This window comes from Cloeon dipterum, chromosome 4 (assembly GCF_949628265.1).
Source record: "Cloeon dipterum chromosome 4, ieCloDipt1.1, whole genome shotgun sequence".
Taxonomy (NCBI): Eukaryota; Metazoa; Arthropoda; class Insecta; order Ephemeroptera; family Baetidae; genus Cloeon; species Cloeon dipterum.
Window position 1 is genome coordinate 2,494,604 of NC_088789.1, and position 12,358 is coordinate 2,506,961.

General features: G+C 39.3%; 4 protein-coding genes and 1 long non-coding RNA gene across 5 annotated transcripts; all 5 read right to left on the reverse strand.

Moving 5' to 3' along the window:
- Window positions 1-4,567: 4,567 nt before the first annotated feature.
- LOC135942312 (farnesol dehydrogenase-like) lies at window positions 4,568-5,495 on the reverse strand. Its single transcript, XM_065488353.1, has 4 exons — window positions 5,207-5,495; window positions 5,009-5,138; window positions 4,775-4,901; window positions 4,568-4,711 (listed from the first exon to the last, which is right to left on the reverse strand). The coding sequence occupies exons 1-4, from the start codon at window positions 5,493-5,495 to the stop codon at window positions 4,568-4,570; spliced, it is 690 nt and encodes a 229-aa protein (XP_065344425.1).
- A 736-nt stretch (window positions 5,496-6,231) lies between these two features.
- LOC135942313 (farnesol dehydrogenase-like) lies at window positions 6,232-7,077 on the reverse strand. Its single transcript, XM_065488354.1, has 4 exons — window positions 6,852-7,077; window positions 6,663-6,792; window positions 6,429-6,555; window positions 6,232-6,369 (listed from the first exon to the last, which is right to left on the reverse strand). Exons 1-4 carry the CDS (start codon window positions 7,075-7,077, stop codon window positions 6,232-6,234), a joined length of 621 nt encoding a protein of 206 aa, XP_065344426.1.
- A 942-nt stretch (window positions 7,078-8,019) lies between these two features.
- On the reverse strand, window positions 8,020-8,583 carry LOC135944178 (uncharacterized). Its single transcript, XM_065490967.1, has 3 exons — window positions 8,460-8,583; window positions 8,229-8,355; window positions 8,020-8,172 (listed from the first exon to the last, which is right to left on the reverse strand). The coding sequence occupies exons 1-3, from the start codon at window positions 8,561-8,563 to the stop codon at window positions 8,035-8,037; spliced, it is 369 nt and encodes a 122-aa protein (XP_065347039.1). The 5' UTR covers window positions 8,564-8,583; the 3' UTR covers window positions 8,020-8,034.
- A 6-nt stretch (window positions 8,584-8,589) lies between these two features.
- LOC135942314 (uncharacterized) lies at window positions 8,590-10,763 on the reverse strand. The gene is made up of 2 exons (XM_065488355.1): window positions 10,447-10,763; window positions 8,590-9,012 (listed from the first exon to the last, which is right to left on the reverse strand). The coding sequence occupies exons 1-2, from the start codon at window positions 10,720-10,722 to the stop codon at window positions 8,590-8,592; spliced, it is 699 nt and encodes a 232-aa protein (XP_065344427.1). The 5' UTR covers window positions 10,723-10,763.
- On the reverse strand, window positions 9,626-10,265 carry LOC135943277 (uncharacterized). Its single transcript, XR_010575184.1, has 3 exons — window positions 10,221-10,265; window positions 9,866-9,989; window positions 9,626-9,802 (listed from the first exon to the last, which is right to left on the reverse strand). It is a non-coding gene; the product is annotated as an uncharacterized LOC135943277 (long non-coding RNA).
- Window positions 10,764-12,358: the final 1,595 nt, after the last annotated feature.

The following is a 12,358-nucleotide window of genomic DNA, read 5'->3' on the forward strand; positions in this document are numbered from 1 at the left end:
AGAGGATTGATACTGCAAAATCCTGAAAATTGCTTGTTGCCAATGCATGAACTCATCCTTTAGGATTCAGTTGAATCCAAAATCTACCCAATTTTGTTAGAAAAGTGGCTGCAAAGTTAGCATGCTTTTCAAACGGTGAGGACTGTCTCCTTACTTGAAATCCTCTTTTTTTCACAACAAAGAGTTTCCCTAAAAGGTGTAATACGCTGTTGGATAGATTTCGACGAGAGGAATCGAAATCTGCCAAGAAAATCTGGTCAAGCGCTGGAAATTTAGGGGAAATTTTGGATTTTTACTGTATCAACGTCCTTTTTTTATTAGAACAAATTTTTATCGATCAACTGCTTATTGCATCCAAAAATTCAAATAATTTTTAATTGTCAACCTGTATCGATCCACTTTAACCATCTACCATGAATAGAGTAATTATAAAATGAAGCAAAAAAATATAAAGTTTCAGCTAACTAACTACTTTCTACGGACTACATTAGCAAGGGAAACTTCATAAAACTCCAACTGCTAGAGGAAAAGTTAATTTATTGCAATTTAGAAACAATTCCAATATTGAGTTTTGCGCAATTTGTTGCGAGGCGAAGCTACAAGGACGCGATTCAATCTGCGAACTTTAACGCACAACACACACGCCTGTGTGCCGGGCGTAGCGCCTGCCAAGTTAGCTTATGCAATCCGCTCGGCGTATTTGTCAAGGCGTCTGCCTAATGTACGAAGCTGCCGTCTTCGCCGACGCGAGCGCGGCTTGAAAAGCGGGCCGAGCAGAGCAACGCAGCGGCGGCGTGTCTGCGTGCCTCGCGTTCGTTCGCACACAGAATAGAGAAGTCAGACGCGATCACTCTATCAAGTTTTCAGGCGAGACAAGTTTGTTAATTACCGAGCCGGCGGGGCATGTTTTCTTGATTATTTGCTCGCGCGCGCGCGCGCGCGTGTGTTGATCGCAAAAGCGAGAACAAAGTCAAATGTGGCGATTGTTCTAAGAGGATAAAAAGAGATGCTCGCTGCTTCTTAATTAATGAGACCTTTCGCTGTTGATTCGATTTTGAAAGCTTTGAAACTAACAAGCTCGGATGAGTCGTCTTTCAGAAAGGAGTACAAAGAGATTATTCATGCAAGTGTAACAATAGTAAAAATGAAGGCAGCGCATTTCAAAAGAGTGTGATGATATCTTTTGTCTCATTCAGAGCGCGTACATCAATCCGTCTAATTTAATTAATAAGGCAACTGTATGCTTTTCAGTTGGATAAGCTCATTATTATTTATGGTTGTCACGAAGTTTCTCCATTAATTTAAACTTGGTAAATTTTCATACGCTTGCAAAACTGGAAATATAAAGATAATTCAGTGAAAAAAGCTAGTAATTGATTTATCTAGACCTGATTTAACGGTTTTTAATCGTAATGAAATCAACTCGACTAAAAAAGATTCCAGGTTTTGTGAAATATTTTTTTTCTCCAAAAAATCAACCCTACAAAGGGGATATGTCTACCATTTGCAAATAAAATTAATTCGGCTATATGAATCTGGGATTATGATCTCCACAAAAATTAAAAAGTGCAGGAGAAAAAATGTCTTGGTTCATTAATCACAATCAAAAACTTCCCGTTTAAAATATTGTCAGTTGCGCCAGCCACTGCCTTAAATCTCGCGGCTGAGACCCCTAGGATGAAGAGATATTAAAAAAATAGTTGAAGAACAGCAGATTTAAATATATTTTACTTTACAAATTAGTTTTTGGTCCAAAACTCTTGAGCATTAATCCATTAGCAATTTAAATTGCAGCATCTAGCAGCAAAAGCCAGTTAACTTGCGGATCCTTGGAGTGCCAAAATCTAAAAGGCCACTCCTCCCTAAACGTTGCAGAGATGCAGGCAATATCTGCGGGTCTATATATGTATATCTTAAACGAGATTAATTATTTAGCTACATCACGAAATTATGCATAAAGGGCCTCTCTCTCTCGCAAAAGGGGTTCGTTTTGGTTTGCAAATAGGACATGAATTTGCGAGAACGCGATGAATATGCAATGGTGGCACACTCGGGACCGATCGGCCGCTGTGCCGGCGCGGCGCAAAGTCTTTTGTCGTGTCAGATTGCGGATATCAGCCCGGGGGCTGCGTGTCGTCTACAAGCGAGAGTACACAGCACGTCTCGGGCCTGCGAGCGAGTCTCACACGGCTGGCTGCTTGCTTCGAGCACGTAATAAATAAAGTTGACCACTGGCCCCGGCCGTGCTTGGCGATAAATACACGCGCGCCGCTGCTTGAAATCCGAGCCGCACCGAAAACAAGCCCGCTGGCCGGAACTAATTCCACCAGCTGATATTTTTCACTCACCACGAATGAGACGTCTTGCGAAAGTTAGTTTTGCCTTTGAGGATGTGCGAAACCGAGGAGAGAGGAAACTGCCGAGGCTTGCGATCGCTCCCGAGCACCGCAATTTAAGGCTGAAATAATCTCGACGCACGCACGCATGATTTAACTGTGCCTAACCGAGGAATCGAAACGATGAAAATTTCATTTTTAAAAGAGATACACTCGCAGATCCCATTTTCAGAAAAAAAAATATCAATGAACGCAACCAGAGGAGGGACAAAAATAGTTGTACACATATTTGAGATAGAAATAGGGTTGCGTTGTCTGAAAGACCGTCTTTGACGTAGTTTCTGAGCACACCAATCGATTCTTGAGGGTCGAGTTAGGTAGAATGGATATTTTTCCGACCAAAATGTCGAGCACAACGTGCGTAGCACAAGTAGAACTTTTTTCCCGCCAAAACAAAATGAATGCGATAAGTGCGCATGCGTCAGAGCTGGTTTGAGCACTTGCGGAGAGACCGCAGCTATACGAATGACTTCTTTGTCAGATCCAGCCAACTCTGACGCATGCGCACATCTCGCATTCATATGGTTTTGGTGGGAAAAAAGGTACGCACGTCGCGCTGGACGTTTTGGCCTGAAAAATATCCTCAGTACCTCAAGAATCGATTGGTGTGCTCGGAAACTTCGTCAAAGAGGAACCCAAACATCCTGTAGATGATCCTACTTCTACATCTGAATTTTCGTGTTGAATTGATGTTAATATTCCAATTTTACCCGTTCGCGTGAAAACCTTGACCAATAAGGAATGAATATAATTTTTAGAAATGGAAAAGCCTTGTTCTTATTTAAAAATTATTCAGTTATAAGGGGTTTTATTTGACTTACTACTATCACATAGAAACTGTCGATCAATCTGTTGCTACGTTCCTTACGCAGATAGATATGCATAAATATAGTCGTTGAGAATTGTAGGCTGGCGAAGACGTCTTATTTAAAAGTCAATACTCAGCAGTGTCCTTATTCGCAGGACAAATGCGCGCATAATTTCATAATAGCTGTGCAAAAGGGCCAAGAAGAAAAGTTGTGCTCAGCCGAGGCGAATATGGAGCTGCATCATCAGCCAGCCAGCAGGCCATGCCAGTTAATATGTATTTGTCAAGCCATTGGGGCCGTTTTCTAATCCCGGGGCCAAATAGCAGAATAAAAGCATTGGTGGTGAGAGGGACGAGCTGGAGATCGAGAAAGAGAGCGTTTGGCACCCGTCCTGGCCTCATTTGGCGGGCCAATCTCCGCGGCCCATTGCACACGCCCGCAGGCCTCTTTTCGAGAGCCGACCTTGATTTGCATTTTAAAAGAAAATGCCCCGTTGTTGCTCCCTCGCGAGAAAATTGAAAAGCGACTCTTGGCGAGCCACCCGCAGTGCGAAAATCGAGTTTTCATTTCATTTTTGCACATTACGCGCCCGCCGGCGGGGAGCGACCGACAATTACTTTCAGATTCAGCTCCTAGGCTGCTCGCAACTCGCAGGATTTCAGGGAAAAGCGCAGGCAGTGGCTGGGTCCCGGAGGTGCCCACTCTGTGATGATGACAATAATGCCGAGCTGCACAACTAAACGCTAACTGTGCCTCTGGGACAAACACGCGCGCATGAAGAAACAAAACGACACCGCCAGAAAAGCCAGGAAGCGCGCTGCAGTCTAGTGTGCACCGCAGTTTTATTTACCCGCAGCTAGGAATTCCGGGCATTGGAGGCCCTCTTCTATTTATTATACCGCTTACGTGCTCGGGGCATCTAAATAATTGCAGCCCTTTGGGCAATGACAAGAATCTTGAAAATGAGAAAATATTATTTGTCCTTAATATATAGTCTTTTTAAATTTTGATCTAAAATGTGGAAAGAACCAAAGAAGAAACACATTATTCGATTTTAATGTTGATTTTGTATTTCAAGATCTAAAATTACTATGTACAGATATAGCTGGATTTCTAAAATCTTTTGTTTTCCACGATGTTGATGGAATTGTATACATTTAAAAGTAATAGTCAAACAATTATAAAATTGATAGGTCATTTATAGACCTCGTGTTCGTATGATAATTTCTTTTCCTCTATATAAATGAAGAAGTACACTTTTACGTCAGTTGACGCCATCTCTTAGTCAGCAATGCAGTCAGACTCTTGAATTCGATAAAATCCATTGGATAAAATTGGTCTATATTCACCATTCATTGACGTTTACAAATATGTCATATGCGATGATGGATGGTCTATGGAGACAGCATGGCAAATTGCTCTAGCGATGTCCTCTGGGGCAATGTCGTGTATTGGGATATAATCTTCTGGCTTGGTACTCACTAACCTATGAGAGGTTCTAATGTTCTGAAATAAGAGAATTATTGCTTATATTCTATATATGTTCTCTATAACACATTAAAAACTCACGTTGACTTGAATTGGTAGAAACGATTCCTTAACTTCGGCCTCTAGAACGGCAGTCAGTCGTCTCACAGCATCGTGAGTTGCAAGATACGCTCCTGAGAATGCTCTCATATCTTGCTTCCCGACCAAGCTAAAAGTTGGACAAATTTACAAATCATTAAAATGCGTCAACTTCATTTACAGAAAGAAACAGAGTAAATTACCAATTTTAAAATTTAGAATTGTTTGCTATATTACCTGGAAATGGTAATGATGTGGCCATTTGTAGTACCATTGGCCATCATTTCCCAAACGGCCGCTCTGGAAAACAGGAGTGTGCCAATGATGTTGGTTTCATACATCTTCTTCAACGTTGCAGGATTGCTCGCTAAATGAGGAAATTCTTTAGAGTGCTTACTAAAAATACGTTAATAACATTATTACAAGTAATAGTACAGTTGTGGAACAATCCAGCGGCATTCACGAGCACATCAGTGCGGCCAAACTCTTTCCTTGTCCAGTTGAGAATCCTACTGATGTCGCGTAGTTGGGTCACGTCACCATACACAAAGACCATCTTGCCCGTGTGGTCCTCTTCATCCCACTGGGGAGTTCCAACCAATTTACGGGAAACTCCAACCACCTTCATGCCCAAATTAACCATTTGGCGGGCCGTGGCCGCTCCAATACATGACCTGGCTCCAGTCACAATAGCAACGCGATTCGCCAAGTTTTTCAGTATCATATTCGAATTATTGCTGTGACTTTAGAGAAGTTTTAGCTAAGTAAGGTGGTGAGGTTATCAAGTGCTCACAGGTACGCTGACAGGATGAAATTAAATGCGATTTTTGCTTATTCTAGCCCTTAATAACATATTGGCTTTAGAAAAAGAGGGGGTATAGATATTCAAGAAGTCAAAGCACTCTTGGTGAGGTCTGCAAATCATTAACAGAAAATAGTTGAAATTCACGAGGGTGATAAATTCCTGGAATCACTGCGATGGAAAAATATTTGACCACTGTCAGACCGCTTGCGTGCTCGAGGCATCTAAATAATTGCAGCCCTTCCGGCAATGACAAGAATCTTGAAAATGAGAAAATAATTTTTGTTCTTGATACAAAGTCTTTATAGATTTTGATCTAAAATGGGGAAAGAACAAAGAAGAAACACATTTTTCGATATTGATGTTGATTTTGTATTTCAAGATCTAAAGTTACTATGTACAGAGATAGCTGGATTTCTAAAATCTTTTGTTTGTACGACGTTAATGAAATTTTATAAATTTAAAAGTTTTAGTCAGACAATAAAATTGATTGGTCAATATTAGACCTCGTGGTCGGATATGATATTTTCTATTCCTCTATATAAATGGAGAAGAGTACACTTTTACGTCAGTGGACGCCACCTCTTACAATTAGTCAGCAATGCAGTCAAACTCTTGAATTCGATAAAATTGGACTATTTTCACCATACATTGCCGTTTACAAATATGGCATTATTGGATGGTCTATGGAGACAGCATTGCAAATTTCTTTAGCGATGTCCTCTGCGGTAACTTGGCGTATTGGGATATAATCTTCTGGCTTGGTAGTCACAAACCAATGAGGGGGTTTAATGTTCTGAAATTAGAGAATTGCTTATATTGTATGTTCCCTACTATAGCACATTAAAAACTCACGGTGACTGTAATTGGTAGAAGCGATTCCCTAACTTCGGCATTCAGCTTTTCAGTCAGTTGTCTCACACTTTCGTGAGTTGCAATACACGCTACTGAGATTGGGCCAATATCTTGTTTCCCGACCAAGCTAAAAGTTGGACAAATTTACAAATCATTAAAATGCGTCAACTTCATTTACAGAAATAGATAGAGTAAATTACCAATTTTAAAATTTAGAATTGTTTACTATATTACCTGGAAATGGTAATGATGTGGCCATTTGTAGTACGATTGGCCATCATTTCCCAAACGGCCGCTCTGGAAAACAGGAATGAGGCAGCTACGTTGGTTACATACAGCTTCATCAACGTTGCTGGATCGCACGCTAAGTAATGAGGAAATTTTTAAAAGGGCTTACTAAAAAAACGTTAGTAACGTTCTTACGATTAATGTTGTGGAACCATCCAGCGGCATTCACGAGCACATCAGTGCGGCCAAACTCTTTCCTGGTCCAGTTGAGAATCTTTTCCACGTCGGGTGGATAGGTCACGTCACCTTGCACAAAGACCATCTCACCCGTATGGCCCTCTTCGCTGGTAACTTCTTTCCGCTGGGGAGTTCCAATCAATTTACGGGAAACGCCAACCACCTTCATGCCCAAATCAACCATTTGGCGGGCAGTGGCCGCTCCTATACCTGTGCTGGCTCCAGTCACAATTGCAACGCGATTCGCCAAGTTTTTCAGTATCATATTGAAATTATTGCTGTGACTTTAGAGAAGTTTTGGCTCAGGTGGTGAGGTTATCAAGTGCTCACAGGTACGCTGACAGGATGAAATTAAATGCGAGTTTTGCTTATTCTAGCCCTTAACATATTGGCTTTAGAAAAAGAGGGGGTAGGTATTTTAGAATTCAAAGCACTCTTGGTGAAGTCTGCAAATAATTAACAGAAAATAGTTGATATTCCTGAGGGTGATACATTACTGGAATCACTGCGATGGAAAAATATTTGGCCACTGTCAGACCGCTTCCGTGCTCGAGGCATCTAAAAAATTGTAGCCCTTTCGGCAATGACGAGAATCTTGAAAATGAGAAAATATTATTTGTCCTTAATACACGACCAGGTCCCGGGAAAATTGCGCAACTTTCAACAACCAAACGCGAATTTCCTTGTTGCAAGAAAAGGTCAACAATCAATTCAACAATGAAAATTTGTGTGTTTGTTGAACGTTGCGCAATTTTACCGGGACCAAAATGGTCACATAGTCTTTTTGAATTTTGATCTAAAATGTGGAAAGAATCAAAGAAGAAACACATTATTCGATGTTGATTTTGTATTTCAAGATCTAAAATTACTATGTACAGATAGAGCTGGATTTCTAAAATCTTTTGTTTTTCACGATGTTAATGGAATTGTATACATTTAAAAGTTATAGTCAGACAATTACAAAATTGATTGGTCAATATTAGACCTCGTGGTCGCATATGATAATTTCTGTTCCTCTATATAAATGAAGAAGAGTACACTTTTACGTCAGTTGACGCCACCTCTTACAATTAGTCAGCAATTAATGCAGTCAAAATCTTGAATTCGATAAAATTGGACTTTTTTGACCATACATTGACGTTTACAAATATAATGGCAATAATGGATGGTCTATGGAGACAGCATTGCAAATTTCTGTAGCGATGTCCTCTGCGGTAACTTGGCGTATTGGAATATAATCTTCTGGGTCGGTAGCCACTAACCTAAGAGGGGGTATGTTCTGAAATAAGAGAATTGCTTATATTGTATGTTCTCTATAACACATTATAAACTCACGGTGACTGTAATTGGTTCAAGCGATTCCCTAACTTCGGCATTTAGAATTTCAGTCAGTTGTCTCACAGTTTCGTGAGTTGCAAGATACGCTCCTGAGAATGCGCTCATATCTTGTTTCCCGACCAAGCTAAAAGTTGGACAAATTTACAAATCATTAAAATGCGTCAACTTCATTTATAGAAAGAAATAGGGTAAATTACCAATTTAAAATTTAGAATTGTTTACTATTACCTGGAAATGGTAATGATGTGGCCATTTGTAGTACCATTGGCCATCATTTCCCAAACGGCCGCTCTGGAAAACAGGAGTGTGCCAATGATGTTGGTTTCATACATCTTCTTCAACGTTGCTGGATTGCTCGCTAAATGAGGAAATTCTTTAGAGTGCTTATTAAAAATACGTTAATAACATTATTACAAGTAATAGTAAAGTTGTGGAACAATCCAGCGGCATTCACGAGCACATCAGTGCGGCCAAACTCTTTCCTGGTCCACTTGAGAATCTTATTGATGTCGCGTAGTTGGGTCACGTCACCTTGCACAAAGACTATCTCGCCCGTATGGCCCTCTTCATTCCGCTTGGGGGTTTTACGGGAAACGCCAACCACCTTCATGCCCAAATTAACCATTTGGCGGGCCGTGGCCGCTCCAATACATGAGCTGGCTCCAGTCACAATAGCAACGCGATTCGCCAAGTTTTTCAACATCATATTGAAATTAGTTGATAAATTCAAGTGCTCACAGGTACGCCGACAGGACGAAATTAAATGCGAGTTTTTCCTTTTCTAGCCCTTAACATTGGCTTTAGAAAAAGAGGAGGTAGGTATTTTAGAATTCAAAGTACTCTTGGTGAGGTCTGCAAATAATTAAGAGAAAATAGTTGAAATTCATGACTGACAAATTCCTGGAATCACTGTGATGGACAAATATTTTTCTATTGTCCGACCGCTTGCGTGCTCGAGGCATCTAAATAATTGCAGCCCTTTCGGCAATGACAAGAATCTTGAGAATGAGAGAATATCACGCACAGTGTTCAGATTATTTTCAAATCCTAACAGAAATTTCGGTTTTAAAGTGTGCAAAGAAGAAGCATATTTTGATTTGGAATATTTGGATGTTTATTTTTATTTCAAAAGATCTAAAATTATTGCAGATAAATAGCTGGATTTATAAAATCTTTTGTATAGTTTTTGGGCACGATGTTCATAGTATTAAAATTACATTTAAAATATATAGTCATAAAATTTAAATGGATAGGTCATTTATAGATTGTGGTTAATTTCTGCTTCTCAATATAAAGAAGAGAAACACTTTTTCATCATCTCTTACAGTCAGAATTTCAGACAAACCCTTGAACTCAATAAAATCCAGTAAAATAAAAAAAATGGAATATTTTCCCATACATTGGCGTGTGCATTAATTAATGGACGGGTTTCTGCGAGAGATTACCGGGAGAGAGATAGCGTTGCAAATTGCCTTAGCAACGTCCTCGGCGCTAATGTTGGGCCATGGGGAATCTTTGTTCTCATCATCTTTTTTACTCTCATCCACTAAATTACGAGGGATAGGAATTTCCTGAAATTTTGAAATTATGGAACTGATCATCATTTATGTTCTCTAGACACAACAAATACTCACGGTAACTCGAATTGGTAGCTCCGAGCTTTCAACTTCGTTTTTTAGAACTGAAGTCAGTGATGACACATATTCTTGAGTTGCAAGATGCACTAATGCATATGATCTCAAATCGTGTTTCCCAGCGCTAAAGGTTGAATAAATTTATAAATCATTAAATGCGTCATCTTTAAAGGCAAAATAATGGACAAACTATCGAGCTTTTTCTCTGGGGAGCCAAGATAGTAAAATTTATCATTGAATAGGAAAACATTTCTGCAGAGGCTGGCTTATTCAAATTTGTAGTAGTATGACGATATATTTTGATCGTTTGAGTTTCACCAGAAAAATTAAAATTTATATAATTGTATGCTATTACCTGGAAATGGTAATTATGTGGCCATTTTTAATTTGTGTGGTTTTCATGTCCAAAATGACCGCTCTGGAAAACAGGAGTGTGCCCAACATTCGAGTTTCAGCCATCTTCATCATCATTAATTGATCGCACGCTACATAGGAAATTTTTTATGGAGCGCACTATAAACGTATAATATACAATGCTTACAAAGTATTTCGTAATTGTGGAATGATCCAGCCGCATTCACAAGCACATCAGTGCGGCCGAATTTCTCCCTGGTCCATTCGATAATTCGACTGATGTCGTTTTGCTTGGTCACATCGCCTTGGATAAAGAACATCTCGCCTGTTTGGCCCTTTTGGCTGGAAAAAATATCATCCTGCTGGGCAGCTCCAAGCGATTTACGGGAAACGCCAACCACCTTCATGCCCAAATTCACCATTCTGCGGGCCGTGGCCGCTCCCACGCAAGAGGTGGCCCCAGTCACAATTGCAACGCGACCCACTAAGTTTAGGAAACTCATAATTATTGCAATTATTATTGCTGTGACTTTAGAGAGAAGTTTTGGCTAAGATGGTGAGGTAATCAAGTGTTAAAAAAATTAACTTTAGAAAACGAGGGGGTAGTATTTAAAAATTCAAGGCCCTCTTGGTGAGGACTACACTCGCAAAAAATGAACAGAAAATAGTCGAAATTTATGAATGATGCATTCCTGAAGTCACTGCGATGGACAAATATTTTTCTATAGTCAGACAGCTTGCGTGCTTGAGAGGCATCTAAATAATTGCAGCCTTTTCGGCAATGACGAGAATCTTGAGAATGAGAGAATATCATGCACTGCGTTCAGATTATTTTCAAATCCTAACTCAATTTCGGTTTTAAAATGTGCAAAGAAAAAACATGTTTTGATTTGAATGTTAATTTTTTATTTCAGAAAATTAAAAATTTTTACAGATGTGTTTAGCTGGTTTTATAAAATCTTTTGACTGTGCAAGTTTTGGACACCATCTTAATGTTCTATATAACTACATTTTAAAAGATCTAGTCGAAAAATTTAAATTGATAGGTCATTTATAGACGCATTGTTGTTTTATGGTAATTTCCGTAATTTCTGCTTCTCAAAATGGAAATGAGAAACACTTATTCACATCATTATATCGTCATCTCTTATAGTCAAAAATGCAAACAAACCCTTTAATTCGTAAAAATCAAGAAAAAAAATATAAAATTGGAATATTTTCCACAGATATTGACGTGTACATTAATTCCCTAATGAATGGACAGCAAGTTGTGAGCTACCGGGACAGAGACAGCGTTACAAATCACCTGAGCGACGTCCTCTGCGGTAACGTCTTGCCATTGGAATTTCTTTTTCATCTCTTTTATTTTATTCTCATCCAGTAAATTACGAGGGATAGGAATTTCCTGAAATTTTGGAATTATAGAATTGCTGATATTATTAAACACCATAATACTCACGGTAACTCGAATTGGTAGCTCCGACCTTACGACTTCGTTTATTAGAACTTTAGTCATTAATGCCACACATCCTTGAGTTGCAAGAAAAACTCCTGCATGAATTCTCCAATTTTGTTTCCCAATTACGCTAAAGTTGGAAAAAATTATTAACCATTAATACACGTCAACTTTAAAGGCAAAATAATTAACACAAACAAATAGCATAAATTAACCCTTTGGGGAGTCAATAAGATGGTAAAATGTATAATTGAATAGAGAGGCTATACTGTATGAAAATTTCTGCAGCGGCTGGCTAATTTTGTGTTTCACTAGATAGATTAAAATTTATATAATAAATTGTTTGTTATATTACCTGGAAATAGTAATTATGTGGCCATTTTTAATTTTTGTGGCTAACATGTCCACAATGACCGCTTTGGAAAACAGGAGTGTGCCCGTAATCCTGGCTTCAACCATCTCCTTCATCTTAACTTGATTACTCGCTATAAGAAATGTTTATATAGCGCACTTTAAACGTATAATTATATGTACAATGCTTACGAATTATGTCGAAATTGTGGATCGATCCAGCGGCATTCACGAGCACATCAGTGCGGCCAAACTCTTTCCTGGTCCATTTGACAATCCGATTGACGTCGTCTGGCTTGGTTACATCGCCTCGCACAAAGAACATCTCGCCT